We start from the raw sequence: 27,578 nt of genomic DNA, 5'->3' as shown, positions 1-27,578 counted from the left end.
GTAATAAGTATTTTGATGTAGTTATTTTTCTCCTCCCTGTTTATCTTCAACAAAATGGTTCTTTTCAGCCTTCAGCTATTTAGACAAGGTAAAGGGAATCATTCTTGCTGTGTTCTTGGAAGGTTTCAGGCCTGGGTATGTGTATTCAGTAGGAGCTAATATGCTATGACTATGATGTCTCCTGTACTAAATTTGAATTGTAGATGCCATGGATTATTCTGAGCTCAGGGCCTAGCCTTCCTTTATCGTTTCCAGAACAAATTTGTTACCCACTCACCTCCTAAGGCATGACACTTTATTTTATATTAAGGAAGTTTTACAGTATCTAATGTCCCTTGAATTCATTTCTTACAAAGCTTTTCTTAGCTTAGCTGTACACTAGTTACACAGCTCCACTGCCATTCCTGTGCAAGGTTCCAAGGGGCCTGAATGATGTTTAATTTTCAGTTGTTTTTCCTATTTTGTAAGTTCTGTCTTAATGAATTTGTTAAATTTGGAATTCAAACAAAAAATGTGAAAACACAAAAAATGTGAATAATATGTTTATTTAATATAACTTTTTGTGTGCAGAGAAAGCATATGCATATAAGTAAAAAAGTATGAGATTACATAGGGGATTATAATACAAAAGGGAGGAAAATAACTAGTATCTGTATATTGCATTCTGGATACAGTTCCAGGTATTGGTAAAGCTTAAAAGAGACCTATTTCTCAAGCAGCTGACCTGCCTCAGGGCAATGACTCTCTCCTTTCCCACAGCCTTAGTATTTTTTGCCAAAAGGCCCAGATTTGAGTAAAGGGGAGCGTCGTGAGCGCAGGATCCGGGCATAAGGGCTGCAGTCTGTGGAGCTTTGGCAGGTGGGTGTTCTGGGAAGTAAATTTCGAAGAAATGGTTTCTTCCCTGGGGGCTGTTGGTTTGGTTGCTGGTTTTCCTGGTTGGTGCCAAGGCGCTTTTTGGTAGAAGCTTGGCCTTGGAGTTTTAGTACAGTATGATACTGTTCTGCGATGCATGCTGCCTTCTTCCGAAGGTCCAGTTTTACTAGCATCATGTTATTCTGTAGCTCAGCCAGGGTCTGATCCTAAGGAACGTGAATAAATTTAAAGAAAACCTTTAGTCTGGTGTATTAGAGAAACTAAAGGGCAAGTTAATACATGCTATCCACTACCCAGTTATTTTAAATTAAAGATGTTATGAGAGAGACAGAGAGAGAGGCAGAGACACAGGCAGAGGGAGAAGCAGGCTCCATGCGGGGAGCCCAATGCAGGACTTGATCTGGGGACTCCAGGATCATGCCCTGAGCCGAAGGCAGACACTTAACTGATGGGTGCAGCGATTACCAAAAATAAATAGGGCAGCCCAGATGGCTCAGTGGTTTAGCACCGCCTTCAGCCCCGGGTCTGATCCTGGAGACCCGGGATCAAGTCCCATGTCAGGCTCCCTGCATGGAGCCTGCTTCTCCCTCTGCCTGTGTCTCTGCCTCTCTCTCTCTGTGTGTCTTTCATGGATAAATAAATAAAATCTTAAAATAAATAAATAAACTTAAAAAACACACACACAGCTTTTTTAAATCTAAGAGGTTTTTTTTTTTTCTTCACTCTAGAATCAGGGTGCACTAATAACAACCGTCATAGCTTAATGGTTAGTGTTTTGTCCTATTGGAAAATAACAGGTTTTTTTTTTTTAAAAATTATATTTGTTTATCCATGAGAGAGAGAAAGAGAGAGGCAGAGACACAGGCAGTGGGAGAAGCAAGCTCCGTGCAGGGAGCCTGATGTGGGACTTGATCCCAGGTCTCCAGGATCAGGCCCTGGACTGAATGCGGTGCTAAACCGCTGAGCCACCCAGGCTGCCCAAAAATTACATTGTCTTAAAAATTATGCATTTGGCTTTTTCTTTTGTCTTTTTAAATGTAGAGTTTTACTTTTTTAAGTAGGCTCCATATCAAATGTGGGGCTTGAACTCATAACCCCGAGATCAAGAGTCACATGCTTTAAAAAAAAAAAAGTCACATGCTTTATTGACTGAGCCAGCCAGGTGCCCCTTAAAATCTACATATTTTAGATGAAATATGATAATATCTACTTTCATAGGGTTGTTTTTTTTTTTTTTTCTGTCTAGGAAGTTTTATAGTTTTGTTTTCCATTTACATCTATGACCCATTTTGAACTAATTTTTGTTTATGGTACAAGGAATGGATGGATGTTAATGACACCAGATAGAATCAGTCATGACGAGCGTACTGAATGAGAAGTGCAGAGGGCAGATGGAACCCCGTCCTAGGGTGGGGGTGGGAGAAGCCACGGCTAAGGGGATCGCGGGTACTGGTCCTTCCCCAGACTTTGAGCGGGGAAGCTGTGCACGGACCCCCACCCCCGCCCTCTGGCCGATGGACCCTCCGCCTCACGGCCCGGCTGCTGGCAGCTCACTTCCATAGGGTTGTTATAACAGAAAATGCCTATAAATTATTTACAGTGCCTTGTACTTAGTAAATACTCACATATACTCTGGAGTAAGCTGATGGGAGAGAAGAGATACAGGGTGTCCTAACCTGTTTGATTAAGATGTCATCACAAGTGGTCAAAGCTTGGCGAAGTTTTCCTGCCCCAGTGCTGTGGCAACAGGCTCTTTCTGCTGACTGGAGAGACTCACCAAGTTTCTGAAGCTCTGTCCTCAGCAGCCTGATATTCTGAAAAGAATAAGAGTAGGAACCACATTGTGGCTATGATCGACCAGAATAATGATCTGTAGGAGTTGGACAGCCATTTGAAGAGAAATAAACTTAGAAAGGCTGGTCAGCTCTATGAAGCAACCACTCTGCAGGACTGTGCACAAAGGCCCCCTGCTCTTCACATAAGCCACAGACACAGGGTTGGAAGTTGCCTTTAGGTATATGAGCCTTGGTAACAGAGAAAGGTGTAAATTACCTTTTGGCCCTCCTCTAATTTCTTGTCCACATCAATGGTAAAGGGCTTGGCTGAGGGGGGTGGTTCTAACATTTTCTGATACTTCTGTAGTTCTGAGGGAAGGAAACAAGAAACTTCAACATGTAGGCTTTCTAGCCTTGGACTTACCTCTTAACTGAATTAATAGTAGCTTGCAGCAAATACATAAAAAATGAGGCCATATGCATCCTACAGTGGAAAGGTCAGGGGGATATAGCTCAGAGTTGAGGAAATTATCTTGGAGTTGGGAGTCAGAAGGCCCAAGTTTGAAGAACAATTCTTCTCTGAACCACTTTATGCTTTGTGCCCTCTCTCCTTTACCTTCAGTGGTGGAGTTTAGCTCTGCTCTGCACTGTTCCAGTTTAGCTGTGAGCTCCTGGAGCTGCTGACTGGAGGCAGAAGCTGCCAACCTTTGTGACCGCCGAAGGGACAATTCAGACCCTGATTGTTGATGGACTATTGGCTGCTGTCTGGCTTCCTGCAAAAGAGCTTCTAGCTCTTCAATTTTCTCATCCCGTTCCTAAGAGGGAAGCAGAGAGCACAGTTCCATCCAGAGTCAGACAAATCCTGCAGGGCAGATGACTTAATGGTGAACAAAACCTTCCCTGACAATTATGCCTCAAAGGCCTGTTAACAGGGTGCCTGGGTGGCTGGCTCAGTTGGTTAAGCATCTGACTTTGGCTCAGGCCATAATCTCGGTCCTGGGATTGAATTCCAAATCAAGCTTTGCACTCATTGGAGAGTCTGCTTCTCTCTCTCCTTCTGCCCCTTCCCTCTGCTCATGCGCCAGCCCTCTCTCTCACAAATAAATAAAATCTTAAACAAACAATAAAAGCCTGTTAGCACTTAAACCATTTCCAGGCCAACCAGACCCTTAATCAGTTCATAAACTGGGACGACACCTGGGTGGTGGCTCAGTGGTTGAGCGTCTGCCTTTGGCTTAGGGGGAGGTCCTGGAGTCCCTGGATTGAGTCCCACATCGGGCTCCTGGCAGGGAGCCTGCTTCTCCCTCTGCCTGTGTCTCTGCCTCTTTCTCTCTCTCTGTCTCTCATGAGTAAATAAATAAAGTCTTTTTTTTTTTTTTTTTTAAAGATTTACTTATTTATCCATGATAGAGAGAGAGAGGCAGAGACACAGGCAGAGGGAGAAGCAGGCTCCATGCTGGGAGCCCGACGCGGGACTCGATCCCGGGACTCCAGGATCGTGCCCTGGGCCAAAGGCAGGCACCAAACCACTGAACCACCCAGGGATCCCTAAATAAATAAAGTCTTAAAAAAAAGAATTCAGGGATCCCTGGGTGGCGCAGCGGTTTAGCGCCTGCCTTTGGCCCAAGGGCGCGATCCTGGAGACCCGGGATCGAATCCCACATCGGGCTCCTGGTGCATGGAGCCTGCTTCTTCCTCTGCCTATGTCTCTGCCTCTCTCTCTCTCTCTGTGTGACTATCATAAATAAATAAAAATTAAAAAAAAAAAATTAAAAAAAAAAAAAAGAATTCATAGATTGACACATATACAGTACTAAGGAGACTAGAAAAAACTGAGTTACATATTCCTGCCCTACCAGAGTTTATAAAATCTGTTTGCATCAGACAAGCTAAAGGTGGGAATCAGTGGCTAGTTGGGGCTGGTTCAGGGCAACTCACCTGAAGCTCTTCTTGGTAAAAGCTTGTAAGTGACTCCTTGAGGATCGTTAGTTTCTCTTCATACATTTCCTCTAATAGTTCCTTTTGGGTGTCCAAATGTTCACTGTCAGAGGATAAAAATGGATAAAGAGGATGGGGTATGTACACACACATGCACACACAGTGGAATGTTACTCAGCTATAGAGAATGAAATCTTGCCCTTTGCAATGACATGGACGGACTGAGAAAATAGTACGTTAAGTGAAATCAGAGAAAAACAAAATACCATATAATTTCATTTTTATGTGGAATCTAAAAAACAAATGAACGAAAAAGCCACTTAAAACAAAACAGACTTGGGGATCCCTGGGTGGCTCAGTGGTTTAGCGCCTGCCTTTGGCCCAGGGCATGATCCTGGAGACCTGGGATCGAGTCCCATGTCGGGCTCCCTGCACGGAGCCTGCTTCTCCCTCTGCCTGTGTCTCTGCCTCTCTCTCTGTCTTTCATGAATAAATAAATAAAATCTGGGATCCCTGGGTGGCACAGCGGTTTGGCGCCTGCCTTTGGCCCAGGGCGTGATCCTGGAGACCCGGGATCGAATCCCACATCAGGCTCCCGGTGCATGGAGCCTGCTTCTCCCTCTGCCTGTTGTGTCTCTGCCTCTCTCTCTCTCTCTGTATGACTATCATAAATAAATAAATAAAATGTTTAAAAAATAAAAATCTTAAAAACAAAAACAAACAACCCCCCCCCCCAAAAAAAAAACAAAACAAAACAAACAAAAAAAACCCAACAGACTTAATGTATTTAAATATAGGGAACAAACTGGTGGTTGCCAGAGGGCAGGGAGGTGGGAAGAATTGATGAAATAGATAAAAGGAATTAAAAGGTACAAACTTTCAATTATAAAATAAGTAAGTCACAGAAAAGTACAGCATAGGAATATGGTAACATTGTAATAATGCATGGTTGACAGGTGCTGACTACACTTACTGTGGTGAACACTGAATGATGTATAGAATTGTCAAATCTCTAGGTTGTACACGTGAAACTAATATTGTGTGTCAATTATACTTTTTTTCCCTAAAGATTTCATTTATTTATTCATGAGACACAGAGAGAGGGGCAGAGACACAGGCAGAGGGAGAAGCAAGCTCCATGCAGGGAGCCCGATGTGGGACTTGATCCTGGGACTCCAGGATCACACCCTGGGCTGAAGGCAGGCATTCAACAGCTGAGCCACCCAGGGATGCCCTCAATTATACTTCAATAATAAATTTTTTTTAAAGAGAGGAAGAGTGGGGGACGCCTGGGTGGCTCAGTGGTTGAGTGTCTGCCTTTGGCTCAGGGTGGCTCCCCAGGGTCCAGGGTTGAGTCCCACATCAGGCTCCCTGCATGGAGCCTGCTTCTCCGTCTGTCTCTGTTGCTGTGTCTCTCTCATGAATAAAATCTTAAAAAAGAGAGAGGAAGAGTGAGTCGGGGCAGTGCAAGAGGGAGAGAGAGAATCTAAAGCAGGCTCCATGTCCAGTGCAGAGCCCAGTGCGGGGCTTGATCTTACAACCCTGACATAATGACCTAAGCCAAAATCAAGTGTTAGAGGCTTAACTGACTAAGTCACCCAGGAGCCCCAATAATAAATTTAAAAAAGAAGAAGAAGAAGAAAAGGGAGTGAAGATTCTGAGGAGTAAATTTGGAGGACAGATTTTTTTTTTTAAAGATTTTTATTTATTTATGAGAGACACAGGAGGGGGGTTGCAGAGACACAGGCAGAGAGAGAAGCAGGCTCCGTGCAGGGAGCCCAATGTGGGACCTGATCTCGGGTCTCCAGGATCACGCCCTGGGCCAAAGGCGGCGCTAAACCGCTGAGCCCCCCCAGGCTGCCCTGGAGGACAGATCTTGAGGCACAACTTTATCCTAGTCCCAATTCCTCACCCTCTCTCTGGACCAGTTGACAGACCAAGAGCTATCACTCAGCTAATACCTGCACCACTGTTCCCGTTGTTGCATCTGTTCCACCATCTCATTGCAAATTTCATCACGGAGCTGCATCTCCAGCTGCAACTTTTCCTGCCTTTCTTTACAAAGCAATGCTTTCATGGCTTCCACCACCTGCAGGAGCTCCTGGAGGGACACACAGGTCAGAAGTGATTGGATGTCCATGCCCCACAAATGTAAAGTCCACCTGGAAGGCAGCATGGAAAATACGTAGCCATCAAGCAACTACACCAGAGGTTTCTTGTACTCTCACCTCCTTGCCATAAATGGAGATGTCAACTTCATTTTCAATGTCATCAAGGCCTGGATCTGTCTTAGCTACCATCTCTAAGTTGGGAGATGCTCGTAGACTGTGTTCCTTGATAAATGAATGTAGCAATGGGAATCCCAGTTGCACAGGTGGAGCATGCACAAGCTAGGTGGGGAGGGGGTGGGAAAGCAATTAAATTCATAACCTAATAGTTTCCTTAAGTAAAGGTACCAGCCCTAAGTGAACACAATCATCACACCTATAGTTTCTTACCTGGCTGGCAATGGCTGAGAACTTGGCCACGTGAAGGGTCTCATCATAGGTAGATGCACATGGATTCACATTGACAATCATGCAGGAGCGGCCTCGACCTGTGAAGAAGCCTTGGAATACCCGAGTCAACTTGCTGTCACGGAAGGGAACCAGGTTCTGCTTTGACCTAGTAGGGGATCAGAGAACAGAGTTGTGAGCAGAATTCCAGCCCTTAGAGTATCCTAGCATCACACCTAGTGATGACCAGGAAGTCTCTTAGCAAAACGCAGTGGATTCCAGACCATCCCAAACCAGGGCTTATAGTCAGAAGCTCACCGATTCTGCTGGTTTTGGCGCAGAGCAGCAATACAACGGCCCAGGGTGTGCAGAGAAGTATTAATGTTTCCTGCTTCCTTTAGCCGATCACCACTTTTCTGATCTTTGCAGCGCTCTGAGCCAGCCAGATCACAGAATGACAACCTTGAATGGTGGACAATATCTGACATAAGGACCCCACATGTTATGAGCTTTCCAGCCCTTCATATACTTCTGGGAAGGGGAGGACCCACCAAGAATCTCTGTACCCAAGAAAGTGGAGCCAGACTCCAATAGAAGTAATTCCTCTGAGGACCTCCCTTACCCCCTACCTCCAACACCATTTATGACCAAGAAGCCCAGATTTCTGAATGGAAAAACTTACTCGCTGATCTTTGGGATGATATCCCCTTCCCCCTGAAGGTGCAGGATACGTATTGAGAAGATGCTGTGACTGTAAATCAAGAAAAAAAAGTCACTGTGTATCCTCATGACCAGATAGATGACTACAGTTTCCTAGAACACAGTGAAAAGCTGACCTCCCACAGCCCACTCACCTGCGGCTAGAGTTCTGGTTCAGATGGGTGCTGGCAAAGCTCTGGTTTTTACGACCCACTTTGAGCAGTTTCCAGGCCTCTTCAGCATCCTGAATATGAATCCAATTGAGATCTGAGGCAAAGAAGAGAAAGGCATACATAAGATGGGAACACCTAACTTTTCTGGGTTTCTCCCAAGTCCCATTTCTGGGTTGTTGCCAGCCTTCCACCTTCTAATACCTTTCACATAGGGGTTGCCATTCTGATCCTCACACAACCGCAGAGTCTGCCTCTTGCGCTGCTGGCTAGGTGGTTCTAACAGGTCGTAAAGCAGCTCATTGTAGATCTCAAAGAAGGAGATCCAGACAGAGAAGCGGATGTCTGCAGGGACACTCACAGGGCTGGTGTCTGGCTGTGCCCATCGGGGACTCGTTTCTGGGGAAGAACCCATGTACAATGCATCAACTCTAGAGTAGTCCATCTCCTCTTTGGTCTGCAGGGGCCTTAGAAGGAGCAGCTTAGGTTGAAACCTCTGGTTTATACTCCTGGCAGCTATTGGGAGCAAGGGAGTAGGTTTCTACTGTTACTTGACACACAGTCCAGTCGTGGTACATACCATCCAGCTGGCTACTGCTGGTCATGTGACTGGAGGAGAGTCCAGCAACACCACTATCAAAGCTGCTGCTGGTACCCATCCGACCTTCAATGTAGACACTCCTCTTCAAGGAGGTGGACAGCTCCTCCTGGAGGGGCCCAGGAAGAAGATAAGCACAAAACTTTCCACAGATTTGTCCTCTTATCCCCACCTCTGTGAACTCCAACACTGCACCTCTTGGAGGCCTCCATTTAGCAGAGACAGTTTCTTCATTTCCTCCTGTCGCATCTGCTTGCTGTCTAGCCAGATCACCTCATTGAAGAGTACGGGCTTCAGATCAGGTGTTGGATGAAGTTGGCCTTGGAGGCTATTGAAGATCAGAGCAAGTGACCGGGGTAGGATCCCTCCATCCTTGATGGTACCTGGAAGTATGTCAAAGATGGACAACTGAGAGCTCTTCCCCAATTCAAAGCATCAAAAGGCAAAGAAAATACCATTATAGGCCAATCAGCAATTCTGTGAGGCCTACTACTCACCTTGAATTGTGTGGGTTTTCCCTGAGTTGGTGACTCCATATGTATAGATGAGCCAGTTCTGCCCTTTGAGTACATCCTTTACCATCTCCTTCACGGTCAGGTTGAAGAAAGATGCCTGTCCCACTTCTGGCCCAAAGATCTAGAGACAGACCCAATTTCTCAGAGGTCCATCCCTCATCTCTCACTTGCTCCAATGCAGAGCCAGCAGATGCATCCCTTCCTGGGTGATTGGCTCTGGAGACTATAGTCAAGTAACTTCTTCCTGCAGTGCCATTAGCTGCTCTCTAAACACTGAAGACTAACCACTCTCTGCCAGTCCATCTTTCGTCAAAATCAATCAAAGAAATGCTAACCACTATGTCTGATGCTATACACACAATGGGGCAACATAGTAATCACAAGTGTGGGCTTTGGAGATGGATGGTTATAGATGCAAGGCCTAACTCTACCACTGACCAGCTACATGGCTTCAGCAACATAACTTTCACTGGGTCATAATATCCTTATCAGGAAAATAGGGACAAGAATGATAATAATAATGGAGATGTTGGGAATTAATGCACAAAAAGTACTTGATGCACTAACTAGCACATAACATGAGTCCTCAAAATTATAGACATGCATATTCAAGGAACTCACAGTGAAGTAAAAATCTTCCCCGCTAAAGAGAGAATAAAGTTGCCCCTAATATGTTGGTCCCTTATTCATAAACCAATAAATACTTCCATACCTGGGAAAAGGTGAATCTATGGGCAGCTTGTCCAATTCCCCGCTCACTGCTCTTCTGGGCAAAGGAGTCCTTGGGTGCCTGTAGAACAAGGGTCTCCATATTCTCGATACGGACACAATCCTGAGAAGCAGTAAAGAAATCACAGAAAGAAATAATCTTGGGAACCTTTCCTGTATTGCATCATTCCATCTTGAATCTTCCCTTCTCAGACACTCACCTGATCTTCCTGTCGTTCCAATTCTGAGGGTAACAAGGGCCTGACCCTCAGGTATACTTTCACCTTCTCTGTACTATCCTCAGATGGAACCTGTGGCAGAATTCCAGGCCAGAATCAGCAGTTACCTCCAAGCAGATGGGCAAGCATAGCATATTTCCAGAGAATCATGCTGACGCTATACCATTTCAACCCAAATGTCTATACACTACTCTACAGTTCCATAATCATTCCAACCCACATGGGTTTTTTCACTGTTTTATCACCCTTCACTGTCTTCAGTATCCTGGCAACACAGCCTGCCACACTGACTTTCTGAATTAGAACTGGTTAATTGGTAAGAAAATCACCATATGATATTACAGCAAAACTCGGTAGTTAAGCACCTTGGAGGCAGACAAACCTAAATTTGAGTTCCAATCCCATCATTTAGAACTATGTGATCTTGAACAAGTTCTTTAGATTGTCTGCCTCTGTTTATGTATCTATAGAATTGTGTTAACAATAGAACCCACTTCATTCATTCAACAGATATTTAAAGAACATCTGGGAACTCTAAGAGGCTTTGGTGGTCCACAGAAACATTATCAAGGTCTTGCTCTCATGAAACTTTCTCTATGAAAGAAGAGACTTCCTAGTAGAGTTGTGTTCAACCAGTGCCATTCCCCACGCCAAGGAACATTTAGCTATGTCAGGGGAAGGTTCTTGGTTGTCACAGTGGGAAGGAGCTAGTGACATCTAGTGGGTAGAGGACAGGTATGCTGCTAAACATCTTAAGGTACAAGACAGACCACTATAACAAAGAATTAACTGGGCCCTAATGTCAATAATGCTGCAGCTGAGATACCCCAGCTTAGCATAAAGCCTCCATAAATGGAAGCTATGGTTGATATTAAAAACATACTTAATGAGGGATCCCTGGGTGGCTCAGCGGTTTAGCTCTTGCCTTTGGCCCAGGGCGTGATCCTGGAGTCCCTGGATCGATTCCCACATCGGGCTCCCAGCATGGAACCTGCTTCTCCCTCCTCCTGTGTCTCTGCCTCTCTCTCTCTGTGTCTATCTCTATCATAAATAAATAAATAAATAAATCTTTAAAAAAAAAAAAAAACATACTTAATGGCTGTATGGTCTTGTGCAAGTTATTTAACATATCTAGGCCTCATGGTGAAGAGAGAACTGTTAGCCTTCCCTCACAGGACTGAGAGCATGGCACTTGAGAGTGTTTTTAATGGAATGCAAATAATAGTTCTTCCTACGGACACACAAATTTACATTTTTTTCTTGCCCTGCTCTTAATTTCAAATCAATCTTTCAGACCCTTGGGATTGCTAGTCTTTGACCTAATAGGAATGCGGACAACTGGGAGGCTGAGGCTATCGCTCTGCTGCCAAACCACTGTCCAACCCCTTTACCTGCTGCTGCTTATCCTCCAGGGAGGTGGAGATGACAGAGCAGTCTGATACCAGGTCCTTCCGTACCACAGACCCTAAATCTGCAGCCGTGGACTCAAACATGGGGGAGACTGCAACGTCCTCATCTGACAGCAAGCCGGCTGGCGGGGAAAGGATCCCTTGCGACATGGCAGCAGGGGCGGCTTAGGTCTACAAAGAGACAAAAATGGGTAGGGAGGAGAACCTTAAGGGACAGGTGGGGCCGCAACTTCTAGGTAGGAAACCATTTCCTCGCTCCAGGACACCTTCCTTTCGCTCCTTGAATTCCTCCTCCGTTGGCCCTTCAAATGCCAGGAGAGGGGTAGGCGCGAAAGAAGCAGTTAATCAGGTTATAATCCAGTCTTAGGCATTTCCGACTGCCAACAGGAATGAATAGATACCTCGCTCCAAAAGCAGAAGCCCACTCTCTAGCGTGCCTCGCCCACCGGCCTCCTTCTCCAGTCTCACTCCAGGCCCAAAGGGAGGACAGAGGTATTAAGGGGAAAAGGGGATGGCGGCCGCATCGCTTTCTAAAAGCCTACCCCGCGAGGGCAAGGGCTGGGACCGCCGCAAACTCACCCAACACACGACACTCGCTCCTCCTCGGGTACCGACTCACACGTCCAGCTGCTGAACCTGGACTTTCGCCGTCGCAGAGCTCAGCTCCACCCATGAGGCGCACCTTTGTTACTGATACAATGTTTTAAATTACGCGCTGTGTTCGTTCGGCCAATCAGAGAGGGAAACCTGCAGCTGCCAATCAGCGCAAGGAAAGGGGGCGGAGGAGCCTAGCAGGCGGTTTGCTCTCGCTCGACCACTCCCCTCCCATGTGGCTCCGGGTTACCAACTGCCGGAGTTAGGAGTTGGGCCGCCTGCAGTTCTTGGCGCTTAACACCGTTCCTTGGACCTTAAGGCACTTCTTTACTAAGAAACCTGAAGGAAATTCTGGGGCCTCAGCGCCATCCTCTTTAGCATGATTCTTCCCGGGAGCCCTCAACAAGCCTGATTTAGGGCTTCCTCGTCCTGGGGGCTGACTACATTTCCCAGGAGACATCGCGAGCAAACGCCCGGACTCTATTTCCCAGAATCCTGGGCTTCGGCGGTACCAGACTGTCTTCGCGGGGAGGGGGCGGGGGGCAGGCGACTCCAGGGCCAAGATGGCGACAGGAACGGGTAGTAAGTATGTCGGTTGTTTTTGCGTGGAAGGCTTTTTAGACCAGAAGCTAGGTACTAGACTTCTGCCATGCGCCTGGGGAGTAGGGGCAATGATTGCCCAAGGGCCTAGGGTCTTGAGAGACCTGCGCTCGACCGTATCGTGAAGACTGTCGATCAAGAGGCCCACAAGTCTAGGGTTTTGTGTCTCAGGAAAGCTGCGGAGATTTGAGAGAAGCCGTTCAGCGAATGCCTGTGTGTTTGCGAGCTCTGCGGGGTGCGAGATCAAAGGGCTGTGGACACTTGGGTGTGAGGACAAAGATGCTGTGAGCCATATGGAGTAACTTGCTCTCAATAGCCGTTCTTTTTCTGGCCAGCGTTCCTGAGGCCCGTAGTCGATCTCCCGGAGAAATAGGGTACTTTAACTCTTAGCTTTTTCGGCCGCAAGGGAAATTGAGTTTTGTGCATTGAGATGCACATTTTCCTGTTTCATACGTTGAAAAGGCGTTTGAGGTCCGACGGCTCCATGGGGGTGAAAGTACTGCGAGAAGTAAACAAGTTTATGCTAGGGAGGCTGGGCTGTAGGCGCGGGTGGGGGAGGGGAGGGGAGAGGAAGGCAGCGGCCGCTCGGAATCCTGGGAAAGAAGCCCTGGCGTTCAGATGGGTATAAAGTATTCTTAAAACTGGGCCTGTCGGGAGAACGGCCTTATCTTACTCTGATGTTTTTTCATTCCCTTTAAAAAATAAAACAAAGTAGCCACGTCATTTGAAGAAGTGAAATGTTTTGCCACTCGGTGCAATATGCGTGGAATGAATAGGTACCTGCCTAGTGGTAATATTTTAGTAGAGATGAAAATCAGGATTCCGTGATGGTAACTCACTTTGTTCCTAGAAGGTGGAATGTTTTGCATTAGGCTTTTCGTCCTCCCTTTGGGCCTTAGAACTAGTGCTTCAGTGGTTGTTCTCTAAGATTTTTCTCCTTTTAGAACACAAGCTGTTGAGTACTGGCCCTACAGAGCCATGGTCCATCCGAGAGAAGCTCTGCTTAGCCTCTTCGGTCATGAGGAGTGGAGATCAAAATTGGTAAAGTATCTAAGATAGCTGCTCTTTTGAATCTTAGAAACTATTGGATTTTTTTTTTTTTTAACTGGTGGATTCCTGTGGGGTTTTTTTTTAAGGTTTTATTTATTTATTTATGAGAGATGGGTTGGGGGTGGGGGGCAGAGACCCTCAGAGGGAGAAGCAGGCTCCATGCTGGGAACCTGATGTGGGACTCCATTCCCCGATCACGCCCTGAGCCTAAGCGAAGACTGACGCTCAACCACTGAGCCACCCAGGCCCTCATTCTGAGTCCCTCATTCTGGTTTTGATTTGCATATCCCTGGTTTTGATTTGCATATCCCTGATGTCTAATGTTGAGCGTCTTTTCATATGCTTATTTGTCATTTGTATCTCTTTAGAAAAATGTCTGCTTAGATCCTTTGTATTATTTATGTTATTACTGAGTTTTAAGCGTTCTTTGTATTTTCTGACACAAATTACTTGTCAGATAATTTGCAAATGTTTCTCTATTTTGTGTATTGTCTTTTCACTCTCTTGATTGATATCATTTACAACACAAAAGTTTCTATTTTTATTTTTTAAAGATTTTATTTATTCATGAGAGGCACATAGAGAGAGGCAGAGACATAGGCAGAGGGAGAAGCAGGCTCCACGCAGGGAGCCCAATATGGGACTGGTTTCCTGGTCTCCAGGATCATGCCCTGGGCAAAAGGCAGGCACCAAACCGCTGAGCCACCCAGGTGTCCCAGCACAAAAGTTTTTAATTTGATATGTCCAGTTTATTTTTTCTTGTGTTGCTTATGCTTTTGGTGTCATAGCTAAGAAACTATTTACTTCTGTGTTTTCTTTTCAAAGCTTTATAGTTTTAGCTCTACACATTTAGGTCTATGCACTCCATTTTTTTTTTTTTTTTAATTTTTTTTATTTATTTATGATAGTCACAGAGAGAGAGAGAGGCAGAGACACAGGCAGAGGGAGAAGCAGGCTCCATGCACCGGGAGCCCGATGTGGGATTCGATCCCGGGTCTCCAGGATCGCGCCCTGGGCCAAAGGCAGGCGCCAAACCGCTGCGCCACCCAGGGATCCCTGCACTCCATTTTGAATTAAGTTTTGTGTATGCTGTAAGACAAGGGTCTGTTTTGCACGTTGATATGCCCCAGTATCCATTATTTGTTAAAAAGACTGTTCTTTCCCTATTGAAATTGTCTTGGCATTCAGTATTTCTTTTTAAGGACCATAAAGTAGAACTGTGGTTTCCAGCCCTTTTTTTTCTCTAGTGCATATTTATTTATTTGTTAATAAAGATTTATGTATTTGAGAGAGAAAAGCAAACAAGTGTGCAAGTGCCTACTGGGAAGGGGAGGAGTGGGGAGGGGCAGAAAGGGCCCTAAGCAGATTACTGTGTGCTGAGTGCAGGGGGATGGGGGAGCTCTATCTCTCCAGGCTGAGCTCACAACCTGAGTGGAAACCAAGAGTCAGATACTTAGCTGACTGTGCCACCCAAGTGCCCTTCCTTTTTTATATTTAACATTTGTCTATTTTTCTTCAGGATCTAAGGACACTTTTTTTTTTTTTTTTATAAATTTTAGGTAGTATCTACACCCAGGGTGGGGATTGAACTCACAACTCCGATATCAAGAGTTGCATGCTCTATTGATTAAGCCAGCCGGGAACCCCTAAGGACATCTTTTAATTGTCTTAAGCCTTAAAATTACTTAATATAAAAATGTTTATGTGGCACGTCTCTAATTGTTCAAATGAGTTTATTGAGGCACCATTACTGGTTACACTTAGCATTTCTGCAGCTTTATATATTTTTCAAATAACCTTTTTTTTTTTTTTAAGATTTTATTTATTCACGAGAGACACACAGAGAGAGAAGCAGAGACACAGGCAGAGGGAGAAGCAGACTCCATGCAGGGAGCCTGATGTGGGACTGGATCCTGGGACTCCAGGATCATGCCCTGGGCCGAAGGCAGGCGCTAAACTGCTGAGCCACCCAGGGATCCCCTCAAATAACTTTTTAAAGGTGAATTCTGGATAGCCTAGATAATGGCTGTTCTTGAACCAAATTAAATGGTAAAAACCCCAAGAGAAAATGAATGTTGCTAATTACATAAATATCAGGTTAAAAAAAGTGTAAGAACACTTAAGTAAAAATGAAGTTTTATTTATTTTTTTAAAACATTTTATTTAGGGGCGCCTAGATGGCTTAGTCAGCTGAGCATTTGCCTTCCACTTGGGTCATGATCCTGGAGTCCTGGGATAGAGTCCCTCATCAGGCTCCCTGCTCATCAGGGAGCCTACTTCTCCCTCTCTGCCCCTCCCACCTGTTCATGCTATCTCGCACACGCATGCACACACTCTCTAATAAACAAAATCTTTTTTTTTTAAGATTTTATTTATTTATTTATTCATAGAGACAGAGAGAGAGAGAGGCAGAGACACAGGCAGAGGGAGAAGCAGGCACCATACAGAGAGCCCAACGTGGGACTCGATCCCAGGCCTCCAGGATCACGCCCTGGGCTGCAGGCGGTGCTAAACCGCTGTGCCACCGGGGCTGCCCCTAATAAACAAAATCTTAAAAAAAAAGTTTTATTTAGGGAGAGAGTAGAGGGGGAGAGGAAGAGGTAGAGGGACATGCCAACTCCACACTGAACGTATTCTAACACTCTACCAGTGTTAGCATTTTCTTAGAGTTTCATTACTTGTGTTTCTCTAGCATTAATTTTAAATACATGAGTAAATACATGTTTTTTCTCCCCCTACTTTATGTACTGTTCTTTGTCTTACCACTGCTTCTCTTTTTTACTTTAGAATACATGAGGCTCTTGTTTTAAGCAGCTGCGTGGTATTATGATACAGATATACCATAATTGATTGAACTGGTACTCTGATGGACATTTGCTAGTACAAATACAGCCTTGCATAATTATATACAAACTGAAGGTGGAATTATTAGGTCAAAGAATGTATGTGTTCATAGAGTTTGATGAGTACTTCATAATGTCCTACTCATAAGTACTCATAAATGGTTTCAGTTTACAATCCCATCGGTAATGTATCAGAATGCCTCTTTTTCTGTGTCCTGGTTGTTAGATATTTTTGATCTTTGACAGTGTTAAAAAAGTGAGAAATAGTTCTCATGTTTTTTATTTATATTTATCTTATGATGAGTAAGGTTGAATATCTTCATGCGTTAAAGGGCCACTTATTTCCTTTTTTGTAAGCTACCTTTTCCTTTTTTTTTTTTCTTTAGTTCTTCAGTTAGGAGAGAGCTCCTTATAGGAAGATGAGCCATTTGAGCTATGAGTTTTTTTGTTTGTTTGTTTTAAGATTTTATTTATTTGGGGATCCCTGGGTGGCTCGGAGGTTTGGCGCCTGCCTTTGGCCTAGAGTGTGATCCTGGAGTCCCAGGATTGAGTTCCATGTTGGGCTCCTTGCATGGGGCCTGCTTCTTCCTCTGCCTGTGTCTCTGCCTCATTCTCTCTCTGTGTGTCTCTCTCATGAATAAATAAATAAAGCCTTTTAAAAAATTAAACCTAAATAAAAAAGATTTTATTTATTTATTCACGAGAGACACACACCCAGAGGCAGAGACATAGGCAGAGGGAGAAGCAGGCTCGATGCAGGGAGCCCGAGGTGGGACTTGATCCCAGGACTCCAGGATCATGCCCTGAGCCGAAGGCAAGCACCAAACTGCTGAGCTACCCAGGGATTGCTTTTTTTTTTTTTTTTAAACCAGTGTGCCATTTGGCTTTGCTTATGGTAACATTTTTACTTTAAGACTTTTATTTTTTGGGGATCCCTGGGTGGCTCAGTGGTTTGGTGCCTGCCTTCGGCCCAGGGTGTGATCCTGGAGTCCTGGGATCAAGTCCCACATCGGGCTTCCTGCATCGAGCCTGCTTCTCCCTCTGCCTATGTCTCTTTCTCTCTCTCTTTGTGTTTCTCATGAATAAATAAATAAAATCTTAAAAAAAAAAAAAGACTTTTATTATTTTATTTTACTTTATTTTTTTAAAGATTTTTTATTTATTCATTTATGATAGACATAGAGACACAGGCAGAGGGAGAAGCAGGCTCCATGCCGGGAGCCCGACTCAGGACTCGATCCCGGGACTCCAGGATCGCGCCCTGGGCCAAAGGCAGGCGCCAAACCGCTCAGCCACCCAGGGATCCCCTATTTTTTTATTTTTTAATAAAAATAAAACGCTCAACCACTGAGCCACCCAGGTGTCCCAACTTTAAGACTTTTAAACTGTAGTTTATTAATTTTTTTCAAAAGTTCCTGGATTTTGTGACCTATTTAGAAAAGTCTTCCTTAGTCTGAGATTATAAAATAATTCCGTGATTTCTTGTAGTAATGGTGATGGTTAATTTTTTGATGGCTAATTGATGGTTAATTTTTGATGGTTAATTTTTTTTTGTTTAATATTTGATGGTTAATTTTTTTTGTTTAATATTTAAATCTTTGCTTCATTTGGGGGCTTTTCTTTGTCTAAGGTGTAAATTGTAGATCAGACTTTATTTTTTACTGATAGCTATCCGTATAACTATTGAACTTTATAAAAGAGCTGTGTGATACCATTATCTCAACACAAATATAAAAACTCTTTTCTTTTTAAAGTTACTTAGTTTTTCAACTAAGAGAAGTTTCACATAGAGAAGTGTGGAGAATAATATAGAGTATCCATGTTAGGGATCCCTGGGTGGCTCAACAGTTTAGTGCCTGCCTTTGGCCCGGGGTGTGATCCTGGAGTCCTGGGATCGAGTCCCACATCAGGCTCCCTGTGTGGAGCCTACTTCTCCCTCTGCCTGTGTCTGTCCCTCTCTCTCTCTCTGTCTCTGTCTCTGTCTCTCATGAATGAATAAATAAAATCTTAAAAAGAGTATCCATGTTAAATCCAGTTTGGATTTAACAAATCTTAATATTTCATCATGTTTCCTTTGGATCTTTTTCAAGATTTTAAAACTTTATTTATTTATTAGAGCAAGCACGTATGAACAGAGAGAGGAGCAGAGGGGAAGGGTAGAGAATCTCAAGCAGACTCCAAGCTTACTGCTCAAATCTCAGATCACTGAGACCATGACCTGAACTGAAGTCAAGAGTTGGATACCCAACTGATTGAGCCATTCAGATGCCCCTCTTTGGATCTTTTTAAAGAAATAAACATAGACACAATTAAAGCCAAATGCTCTTCCTTGATCCCATTCTAGTCCTATTTTTATTTTTTGCCTGTCTTTACAACTTTTTAGAAGGTGATACGATTGCATCATAGCAGAAAGTTGTGTCTTTTTTTTTTCCAGTTAATATTATGTAGTATATATGTTCCATTTCACCTCATTTTCTAATTATTTTTATGATCTGTTTAATATTTTATAGAGGTGAAATGCCATAAGTTAAACATCTCTTGCAGTTATTTAGGAAAAACCTGTCAGTCTGATCAAGTCTACATGCTTTCTTCTTGGTACTTGCCACTTTGTTAGATGTTTTTTTTTCTTTTTTTTTTTTTTTTTTTTTTAAGATTTTATTTATTCATGAGAGATTGGGAGAGGCAGAGACATAGGCAGAGGAAGAAGCAGGTTCTCTGCAGGAGCCCGATATGGGACTTGATCCTGAACCCTAGGATCATGACCTGAGCCAAAGACAGATGCTTGACTGCTGAGCCACCCAGGCGTCCCTTTTTATTTTTTTTAAAGATTAGATTATTTTTAGTAATAGATTCCTAGGAGTTATATTAGTGGATCAAAAGATAATTTTTTAGTCCAGAACGTCTTACAAATTGCTTTTCAAAAGATACATCTCTTCTAAAAAAACCAAAACAACATAAAAATACTTTACCAAATGAATAGAAATGATAATGTACTTGTTATAATACCTCACTTCACCCAGGAAATATATCACGTAGGAAAACTGTTTCACAATGATTGTTTCCATCTAGATAAATTTAAGGTGGGTTGTATCGTTTTTCATAGTCACATATTTCAGAATACTTCCTCGTGGCAGTTTTTCATTCTAAATTTTATACTCCAAATCTTGAACTCTTAGCATACCTCCTCCTCCCCACTCTCTTTTTTCTTCCTGTTTAGTTTGTAATATGCTTTTCTCATTTTGTGTAGGGTATCAGTTAGCAGAGCAATCAAGCCCTTTGCAGAACCTGGCCGCCCTCCAGACTGGTTCTCTCAAAAAGTAAGTTCACAAGCAACTCTTTTAGAACAGTCTTAGAGATGTGAAGTGGGTTTCCTTCCAGGCCTTGCCCTTTAATCAAAAAGCTTTTATACCTCAAAGAGGCGGAATAGTTGAGAATACCTTTTCCTTTTTCCCACTCTTTGCCAATTCATCCATGTATGTTCGTATTATAAACTTTTTTGTCTTTGTAACATAACATGTAAGAGTCCAGCTTGGGAGTTAGAAGCTCTGGTTTGGGTTGGTTTTTTTTGTTTTGTTTTGTTTTAAAGATTTCATTTATTCATGAGAGACAGAGAGGCAGAGACATAGGCAGAGGGAGCCTGATGCGGAACTTGATCCCTAGACCCGGGATCATGCCCTGAGCTGGAGCAGATGCTGAACTGCTGAGCCCCCCAGGCATCCCTGAAGATCTGAGTTTAATATGACTTAACCTAGAATCTTGGGACCGTGATTCTCGGTTTTCTCATTTATAAAGTTGCTTCGGGATTGTTGTAAAGCTTTAGTTGAAGTAATACCTATAAAACCTTTAGCCCAGTGCCTCATATGGTAATTACTCAGTAGATATTAACTATAAATATTGGCTATTGGGTTGTTTCCCCAAAATATACAAATTCTAGGTCAGAGGACTCCTTTTCTGTGTACTCGTGTTGAGTATTTTTAACTGACTTGACTGCAGAGTAATTTCCCCTCCTAGAAACCACTCATATCTTACATATATTCTCCTCTATAAGCCTTAGTCTGATATGGTAAAACTTTGAAAGGTCGTTCATTTCAGGCTTGTTCATCATATTTTTACTTTTTTTCCATAGCATTGTGCTTCCCAGTACTCAGAGCTTCTAGAGACCACTGAGACCCCAAAGTGAGTACAAAGACAGGTATTCAAGGCACATCTCTTTAGTGGAGAGTGTTGACTGAGGAAGTCTGGTTTACATCTATTAATTACTAGGTGATTCGAAATAGAGAAGTTATCTATGGTTAAATGGTGGAGAGGCTCAAAGAAAGCAGTTGGGATTGGGAACAGATGTTCTCTTATTCAAATGTATGTTTGTTTTTGTTTTTAAATTTTCTACAGAAGGAAACGGGGTGAAAAGGGAGAAGTGGTCGAAACTGTTGAAGATGTCATTGTTCGGAAATTGACTGCTGAACGAGTTGAGGAACTAAAGAAAGTGATAAAGGAAACCCAAGAAAAATATAGGTACTTGTCAGAGAGAATACCAAATGGTTGAGAGAGACCAAAGGGGCTGACTTCTGATACTGGTCAGAATTTCTTAAATAGTAGATTTAAATTAAAAAACCTAGATTACTTATTTCTCTTTCTAGACGGCTGAAAAGAGATGCAGAACTAATTCAAGCTGGGCACATGGACAGCAGACTGGATGAACTTTGCAATGACATTGTGATGTGGGTTATATTGTTCTTCCTTTCGTACACCTCTCTTTTTACTGCTTTTTCACCCTCAATCTGGTTTATCTCTTCCATCTGCCATCCCTTTAGACTTGAGTGATTCTAGATGGGAAGAGCTGCATATTGGCCTAGTAGCTGGGAGGGAGGAGTGAGTTGTAGAAGGTAATGTGATGTATTATTTCAGTGTGAGGACATAACTTAAAGTTTAGTTTACCTAAATGAAGAACTGGTAGTGGGACGCCTGGGTGGTTCAGTGGTTGAGCGCCTGCCTTTGGCCCAGGGCGTGATCCTGGAGTCCCGGGATTGAGTCCAACATCGGGCTCCCTGCATGGAGCATGTTTCTCCCTCTGCCTGTGTCTCTACCCCTATCTCTCTCTCTCTCTCTCTCTCTCTCTCTGTGTGTGAGAGAGAGAGAGAGACTCATGAATAAATAAATAAAATCTTTAAAAAAAAAACCAAAAAACTGGTAGTTAGGCAGTACACTAAAAATTTCCTGTTTTGGAGGTACCTGTCTGGCTCAGAAGAGCATGTGACTTGATCTCGGGGTTGTGGGTTTGAGCCCCACATTGTGTGTAGAGATTACTTAAAAGTGTAAAACCTTTTCTTTTAAGATTTTATTTATTTATTCATGAGAGACACAGAGGGGCAGAGGGAGTAGCGGGCTTCTGGATCTGGGACTTGATCCCAGGACCCTGGGACCATGACCTGAGTGAAAGGCAGACACTCAACTACTGAGCCACCCAGGTGAACCAATAGTGTAAAATCTTAAAAAAAAAAAATTTAAAAACATTTCCTGTTTTGCTGGCAAGGATTCTTTTTTACGCCTTTCCTCCAGAAAGTGCTAGCCTGACAAAAAACTTCCTTATGAGGGCACTGTGACCTATGGAAGAGCTAGAACTGGCTAGGATCTTACTCTTACTTACCTCTTTAGGAAAAAGAAGTTGGAGGAAGAGGAGGCTGAAGTAAAGAGGAAGGCTACGGATGCTGCATATCAGGGTAACCTGAACCTTGTGACTCTGTTTAACAATTAACTATATGGTACTGCATGCTAATAACAGAGACTGTATTGTAACATAGAATCTACCGATGCTGATTTACTTGTGCACTTTTCTATGTCCTCTTCTTTTACCAGAATAAAAACATTCCTTTATATCCAGGAAAAACTCTTGGAATAGGAGTTCTGCTAAGTTCTCACTTTTTGTCCTTTTAGGATGCAAAGGCTTTATAATATAGATGTTAAATATAATTAAGTTTTTAGAATTCAAAGCCCTGTAAGAAGATTAAGAAAATAGTCCATTTATTGGATAAGAACTTAAACATTTGTAAGTTTAGGAATACATCCTTTGAGCCAGTGAAGTCGTTCCCTCGTGTTAAAAACAGAATATTAATTATTAGTTGAAGAAGATATTGAGGAATGTTTAAATCACTTTCCTACTCCAAGGACCTTTGAGACAGTTCAGTGAGTTTGCTTATGTGAGAATTCTGTTTAGGAAAAACAAGTCTAAACAGTTTTCTGGTCTTCCAGAAGTATTAAAGATTTCTAATCCTAACTCCTATTACTGCTTTATGCAACATCTCCATATGCCCTTTATTATATAATAAGACAGTAGAGTCATTTCATGTATTTAATCTTAAAGATTTAGTAATTGTTGTCTCTTACATTCTAGCTCGTCAAGCAGTAAAAACACCCCCTCGGAGATTACCCACTGTGATGGTCCGCTCTCCTATAGATTCTGCCTCCCCAGGAGGTGATTATCCACTCGGAGACTTGACTGCAACCACTATGGAAGAGGCCACCTCTGGAGTGAGTATATTTTCATCTGTAGGAATTGATCAGCAAAGGGGCAATAAGCCAGCAGAGAGCTGAGTGATGAGGAACCCTCTTTTGGCCGAGAGGCAATTTCCTCTCTTGGTCTGAATGCTAAAGACTTTAACTTACCATGTTCTGTGCTCTAAGATAAGAATGGACCTAAAAACATTGAGCCTTTTGACCTTTTGGGAGATAGGTAAAATATTAAGGAATTGTTTGTAAGTAAACTAGTCTTAATAAAATTCCTGTAGAAATAAGGGATAGTTTTCTTGTAAATAGAATATTGGCAGTGGTTAAGCAGTTTGTGAAAGGCAGGTTGGGTGGAATTTTTGGGTCATTGTGGGTTTGAGTGGGTGGAAGAGATAAAACAGGAAGAAAGGAATGGCTGAGAGCAGGAGGTATAGAGGGTTTCTGGGCAATTTCACTCAGGACTAATAAAGTAATAGTTAGACACACTAACCCATCCAGATTAGTAGGGAACCTTCCATAGTTTGAGAAGTCAGATAAAGGTTCTCTGTTGTCTCTTAGGTAACCCCTGGGACTTTGCCGAGTACCCCAGTCACCTCGTTTCCTGGGATTCCTGACACCCTTCCTCCAGGCTCTGCACCCTTAGAAGCCCCCATGACCCCAGTAACAGATGATTCACCCCAGAAAAAGATGCTTGGACAGAAAGCAACTCCACCCCCCTCCCCTCTGCTGTCAGAGCTCTTGAAGAAGGGCAGCCTCCTGCCTACTAGCCCCAGACTGGTATGGAGACTTCTGTGGGTGTTTGAGAGCTGTGGTGATTTAGTACTTTGGAAGGGAGTGCCTGGGACCTAAAATATGACATGGAAAAAAAAAAAAAAGTTCAAAAGAGAAAGAGATCTCCTAATTAAATGTTAATTAAAAAAACAAAACCAGAGACAAAAAACCAGTAAGTTGATAGTATCCTTGGGTCCTGAGTTATCTGAAACCACAATTACTTTGGTTCTCTTCTCCAGAGAACTCTTGTCAAATAAGTGTTAAAAATTAGAGCTTCCCTTGGGTCTGAAATTATTCTCTTTGGTTATTAACTTCATGAAGTTTGATCATCTGCTGGAACTTTTTTGGGAAGTGGTAGTAAAGGAAAGCTTGAGTGTAGCCTTCATCTCTGTTCTTCCCTGGTAGGTCAATGAGAGTGAAATGGCTGTGGCTTCTGGCCACTTGAACAGTACAGGTGTCCTCCTGGAGGTAGGCGGGGTTCTTCCCATGATACATGGTGGGGAAATGCAGCAGACACCCAACACTGTTGCGGCCTCCCCTGCTGCCTCAGGTAAGTCAGCATTTTTCCATTACTTACTTTACTTCACAGATGTTGATCATAGTATTGACTGTCTTTGGTTTCTAGCCTTCGAAGTAAGCAACTGTCAATTGTAGATGTGAAGCCTAACTTTTTTTGGAGCTACTTAACCTGTTAAACCACATAGTGCCTCAGATTGTAAATCTATTCTGTCTTCAAAATACTGATACCCCAGAATGACCACAGCATAGATATCAATGAGAAAAATTGTGAAGTTACTAGTGAAGCTGCTTTTCTGGGGCTTGCAAAATTATGGAAAGGTGCTAAAGACTACCTGAGGTTAAAGTACAGGAGAATTGGGATTTGGAATGTCAGGCCTGCCACATACTGATTCTGTGGCCTTGGATAGGTGATTTAACTCCTGAACATCAATGTGCTCTTTGATTAATTGCAGTATGTGTACCTCACAAGGATGTCATGATGATTAAGTGAGATAGAAAAAGTAAAGCAAAAAAAAAAAAGTTTTATAAAATATCAAACTTTAGATATGGATATTTGAATGGTGTTGAATTTGGGTGGTTTATAGCATGCTTAACTGCAGAAGCGACAGATTTGTTCATACTGGTTTTTCATGGCTTTGTTGATACTAATTAATTTTCTTCTGGGGAAAAATTACCACCCGTTTTTCACATGCATTGTGTGTCTAGTGCTTTTGGGTCATTCCTAACTTGGAAGAAGATCTTTATTAGTAAGATTGGAAAAAGAAAGGATATAGATAATGAGCTTAATTCAACAGAGGAGTTCCTTTCATTCTTTGAGACTGAAAATTTTCTTGGTTGAGTCTTAAAGTGGCGATTGCTTCTTGTTCACGTGCTTTCCTCTTACCTCATTTTGTGTACCTCTTTGTTAGGTGCTCCCACTCTTTCCCGGCTTTTAGAAGCTGGTCCTACACAGTTCACCACTCCTCTTGCTTCCTTCACTACTGTTGCCAGTGAACCTCCAGTTAAACTTGTGCCACCCCCTGTAGAGTCTGTGTCCCAGGCTACCATTGTCATGATGCCTGCGCTGCCAACACCATCCTCTGCTCCGGCTGTCTCCACTCCTGAGAGTGTAGCTCCAGGTGCGTCCCTGACCCACGCCCTGAGCAGCCACTAGGTCCAAAATTTCATCTTGAGCTTCAGTTAGAGAAAGCTGACCCAAGAGGATCGATTCCAATTCAGATGCTTCTGTTCTCCATGGACATGTACCATCTTTATCCTTAGAAAAACAAGAATGAGAAGATGTGGGTGGGCATTTACATGTTGAGGGGAAAGGACTAAGTATACATATGAATGGGCTTGAGAAAGTGTTCTCACCCTACTTTCTAGATAAAACCGGGGACAAGAGAACATATGAAGATGTAGATCTAAGATAAACTTTTTCTGAGCTTAAGTGTGTGGGTACTTGATACCTGTCTATAGCTTTGGTTGATCTCCAGGTTGTCACTTGGTATCAAATGAAATGCTTTTCTCTTCCTGTTACTCAGTGAGTCAGCCTGACACTTGTGTCCCCATGGAGGCTGTGGGGGATCCACATACTGTGACTGTTTCCATGGATAGCAGCGAAATCTCCATGATCATCAATTCTATCAAAGAAGAGTGTTTCCGATCAGGGGTAGCAGAGGCCCCTGGGGGGTCAAAGGCTCCCAGCATAGATGGGAAGGAAGATTTAGATCTGGCTGAGAAGATGGATATTGCTGTGTCTTACACAGGTGAAGAGCTTGACTTTGAGACTGTTGGCGACATCATTGCCATTATTGAGGACAAGGTAACTATTCAGCAAAGCCCAAAAGAATTTCTCGTGAGTTCTGCATAGGCTTCTCTTCTCAGCTTCTTCTTGCTGCTTGTAGTAAGAATTACATAAACAGACAGTTCTGCTTCTGCCCATTTCCATCTCCTTAATCCCAAAGCCCTTTGTTGCTCACATTGGTCATCTCCCCAGCCATCCTTGTGTTTCGGTTTGCACAGGATAGGTACCTGTCCTTTGGTTGCTTCTACTACATGTAGAGGGAAGATGCAGATTGAGGCTATCTCATTTGGTGCTTATAGAATTGAGGGATTTGGGCTGCTTTTTGGGGGGACTTCAACGGTATATATTATGGTACAGGTAGATGATCATCCTGAAGTGCTGGATGTGGCAGCAGTAGAAGCGGCACTGTCATTCTGTGAAGAGAATGATGATCCCCAGTCCCTGCCTGGCCCCTGGGAGCACCCGATCCAGCAGGAGCGGGATAAGCCAGTATCTCTTCCTGCACCAGAGATGACAGTCAAGCAAGAAAGGCTGGACTTTGAGGAAACAGAAAACAAAGGAATCCATGAACTGGTAGACATCAGAGAGCCTAGTGTTGAGATTAAAATGGAACCTGCGGAACCAGAACAAGGCATCTCAGGTCCTGAAATAGTAGCTGGAGTTGTTCCAGCCCCAAGTATGGAGCCACCAGAACTCAGGAGTCAAGAGTTAGATGAGGAACCCAGAAGTATTGCCACTGGAGAGATTGCTGAAGCAGATGTTTCCAGTGGGAAAGGCGATGAGACTCCACTTACAACTGTGAAGACAGAGGTATTTAAAATCAGGGGCTGGGAGGATGAAGGGTTATACCTTAGGTAAGAGCTGACTTTTCAGGCCTTTGGTTTTCTTCTTGCATTCCTGAATTCTCACATGGTTGATACGCCCAAAGCCACAGATAAGATGAATGCTACATGTGCTTATCCTGTTCCTTTTACGGTGACCATTAGATTCCTGTTAGTCCTGTTAGGACTTAGAATTTCTTTTGTAGTCTTTTCATTGGAAAACTTAGAATTTCTTTTGTAGTCTCGTCACTGTGTAAGCTGAAGTGATGTATCTGTACTTAGGGTAATTATTCTTTTTGGTCTTCAGGCATCCCCTGAAAGCATGTTGTCTCCATCACATGGCTCCAATCCCATTGAAGATCCTTTAGAGGCAGAGACTCAGCACAAGTTTGAAATGTCAGGTAAATGATATGGCCAGGAAATCTGTTCTCTGTAACTAACTTGACATCCTTTGCTTTGGCTTCTGAGGGATTGTGGGCTGTGGGAAAGTAGAGGAGGTAGTATAGGTCAGCATGGAAAGGAGAGCTGCAGGGGATGATTGTCCATAGGAAGGGGAAGGCTGAGGTGGAAAAATCTTCAGGTAGTCTTTCTCTCCTCTGCAGACTCATTGAAAGAAGAATCAGGGACTATTTTTGGAAGCCAGATAAAGGTATTTCAGACTTTTCTTTATTCCT

General features: G+C 43.3%; 2 protein-coding genes across 12 annotated transcripts in view; one reads left to right on the top strand and one right to left on the bottom strand.

Annotated features, from left to right (window-relative positions):
• Positions 1-529: 529 nt before the first annotated feature.
• KIF20A (kinesin family member 20A) lies at positions 530-12,475 on the bottom strand. Of its 2 annotated transcripts, none has more exons than XM_077911826.1 (19): positions 11,999-12,475; positions 11,402-11,590; positions 9,993-10,082; positions 9,776-9,895; positions 9,046-9,184; positions 8,744-8,931; positions 8,531-8,657; positions 8,155-8,349; positions 7,936-8,047; positions 7,764-7,832; positions 7,400-7,543; positions 7,085-7,250; positions 6,815-6,976; positions 6,548-6,687; positions 4,587-4,689; positions 3,265-3,463; positions 2,926-3,017; positions 2,499-2,687; positions 530-1,079 (listed from the first exon to the last, which is right to left on the bottom strand). In XM_077911826.1, exons 2-19 carry the CDS (start codon positions 11,567-11,569, stop codon positions 762-764), a joined length of 2,721 nt encoding a protein of 906 aa, XP_077767952.1. In that variant the 5' UTR covers positions 11,570-11,590; positions 11,999-12,475; the 3' UTR covers positions 530-761. The 2 variants fall into 2 exon arrangements, with proteins under 2 accessions (XP_077767952.1, XP_077767953.1); XM_077911827.1 differs by having other exon boundaries at positions 2,550-2,687; positions 11,999-12,473.
• BRD8 (bromodomain containing 8) overlaps positions 12,247-27,578 on the top strand; it is a 32,878-nt gene continuing 17,546 nt past the window's right edge. For 3 of the 10 annotated variants that reach the window (XR_013387726.1, XM_077911817.1, XM_077911816.1), the window contains exons 1-15: positions 12,248-12,595; positions 13,558-13,654; positions 19,754-19,823; positions 20,633-20,682; positions 20,896-21,018; positions 21,144-21,224; positions 22,159-22,223; positions 22,895-23,031; positions 23,566-23,784; positions 24,184-24,328; positions 25,206-25,415; positions 25,821-26,101; positions 26,441-26,893; positions 27,212-27,305; positions 27,507-27,553. Coding sequence is in view for 9 of the 10 variants with exons in the window: in XM_077911817.1 (XP_077767943.1) it covers positions 12,577-12,595; positions 13,558-13,654; positions 19,754-19,823; positions 20,633-20,682; positions 20,896-21,018; positions 21,144-21,224; positions 22,159-22,223; positions 22,895-23,031; positions 23,566-23,784; positions 24,184-24,328; positions 25,206-25,415; positions 25,821-26,101; positions 26,441-26,893; positions 27,212-27,305; positions 27,507-27,553 (2,091 nt within the window). In the remaining variant the exon portion in view is untranslated. Of the gene's footprint in view, positions 12,600-13,557; positions 13,655-19,753; positions 19,824-20,632; positions 20,683-20,895; positions 21,019-21,143; positions 21,225-22,158; positions 22,224-22,894; positions 23,032-23,565; positions 23,785-24,183; positions 24,329-25,205; positions 25,416-25,820; positions 26,102-26,440; positions 26,894-27,211; positions 27,306-27,506; positions 27,554-27,578 lie in introns of all 10 variants that reach the window. The other 7 variants (XM_077911818.1, XM_077911822.1, XM_077911821.1 and 4 more) reach the window with 7 other exon arrangements.

Source organism: Canis aureus, chromosome 10, assembly GCF_053574225.1.
Source record: "Canis aureus isolate CA01 chromosome 10, VMU_Caureus_v.1.0, whole genome shotgun sequence".
Taxonomy (NCBI): Eukaryota; Metazoa; Chordata; class Mammalia; order Carnivora; family Canidae; genus Canis; species Canis aureus.
This window is presented reverse-complemented; position numbering and strand designations above follow the sequence as displayed.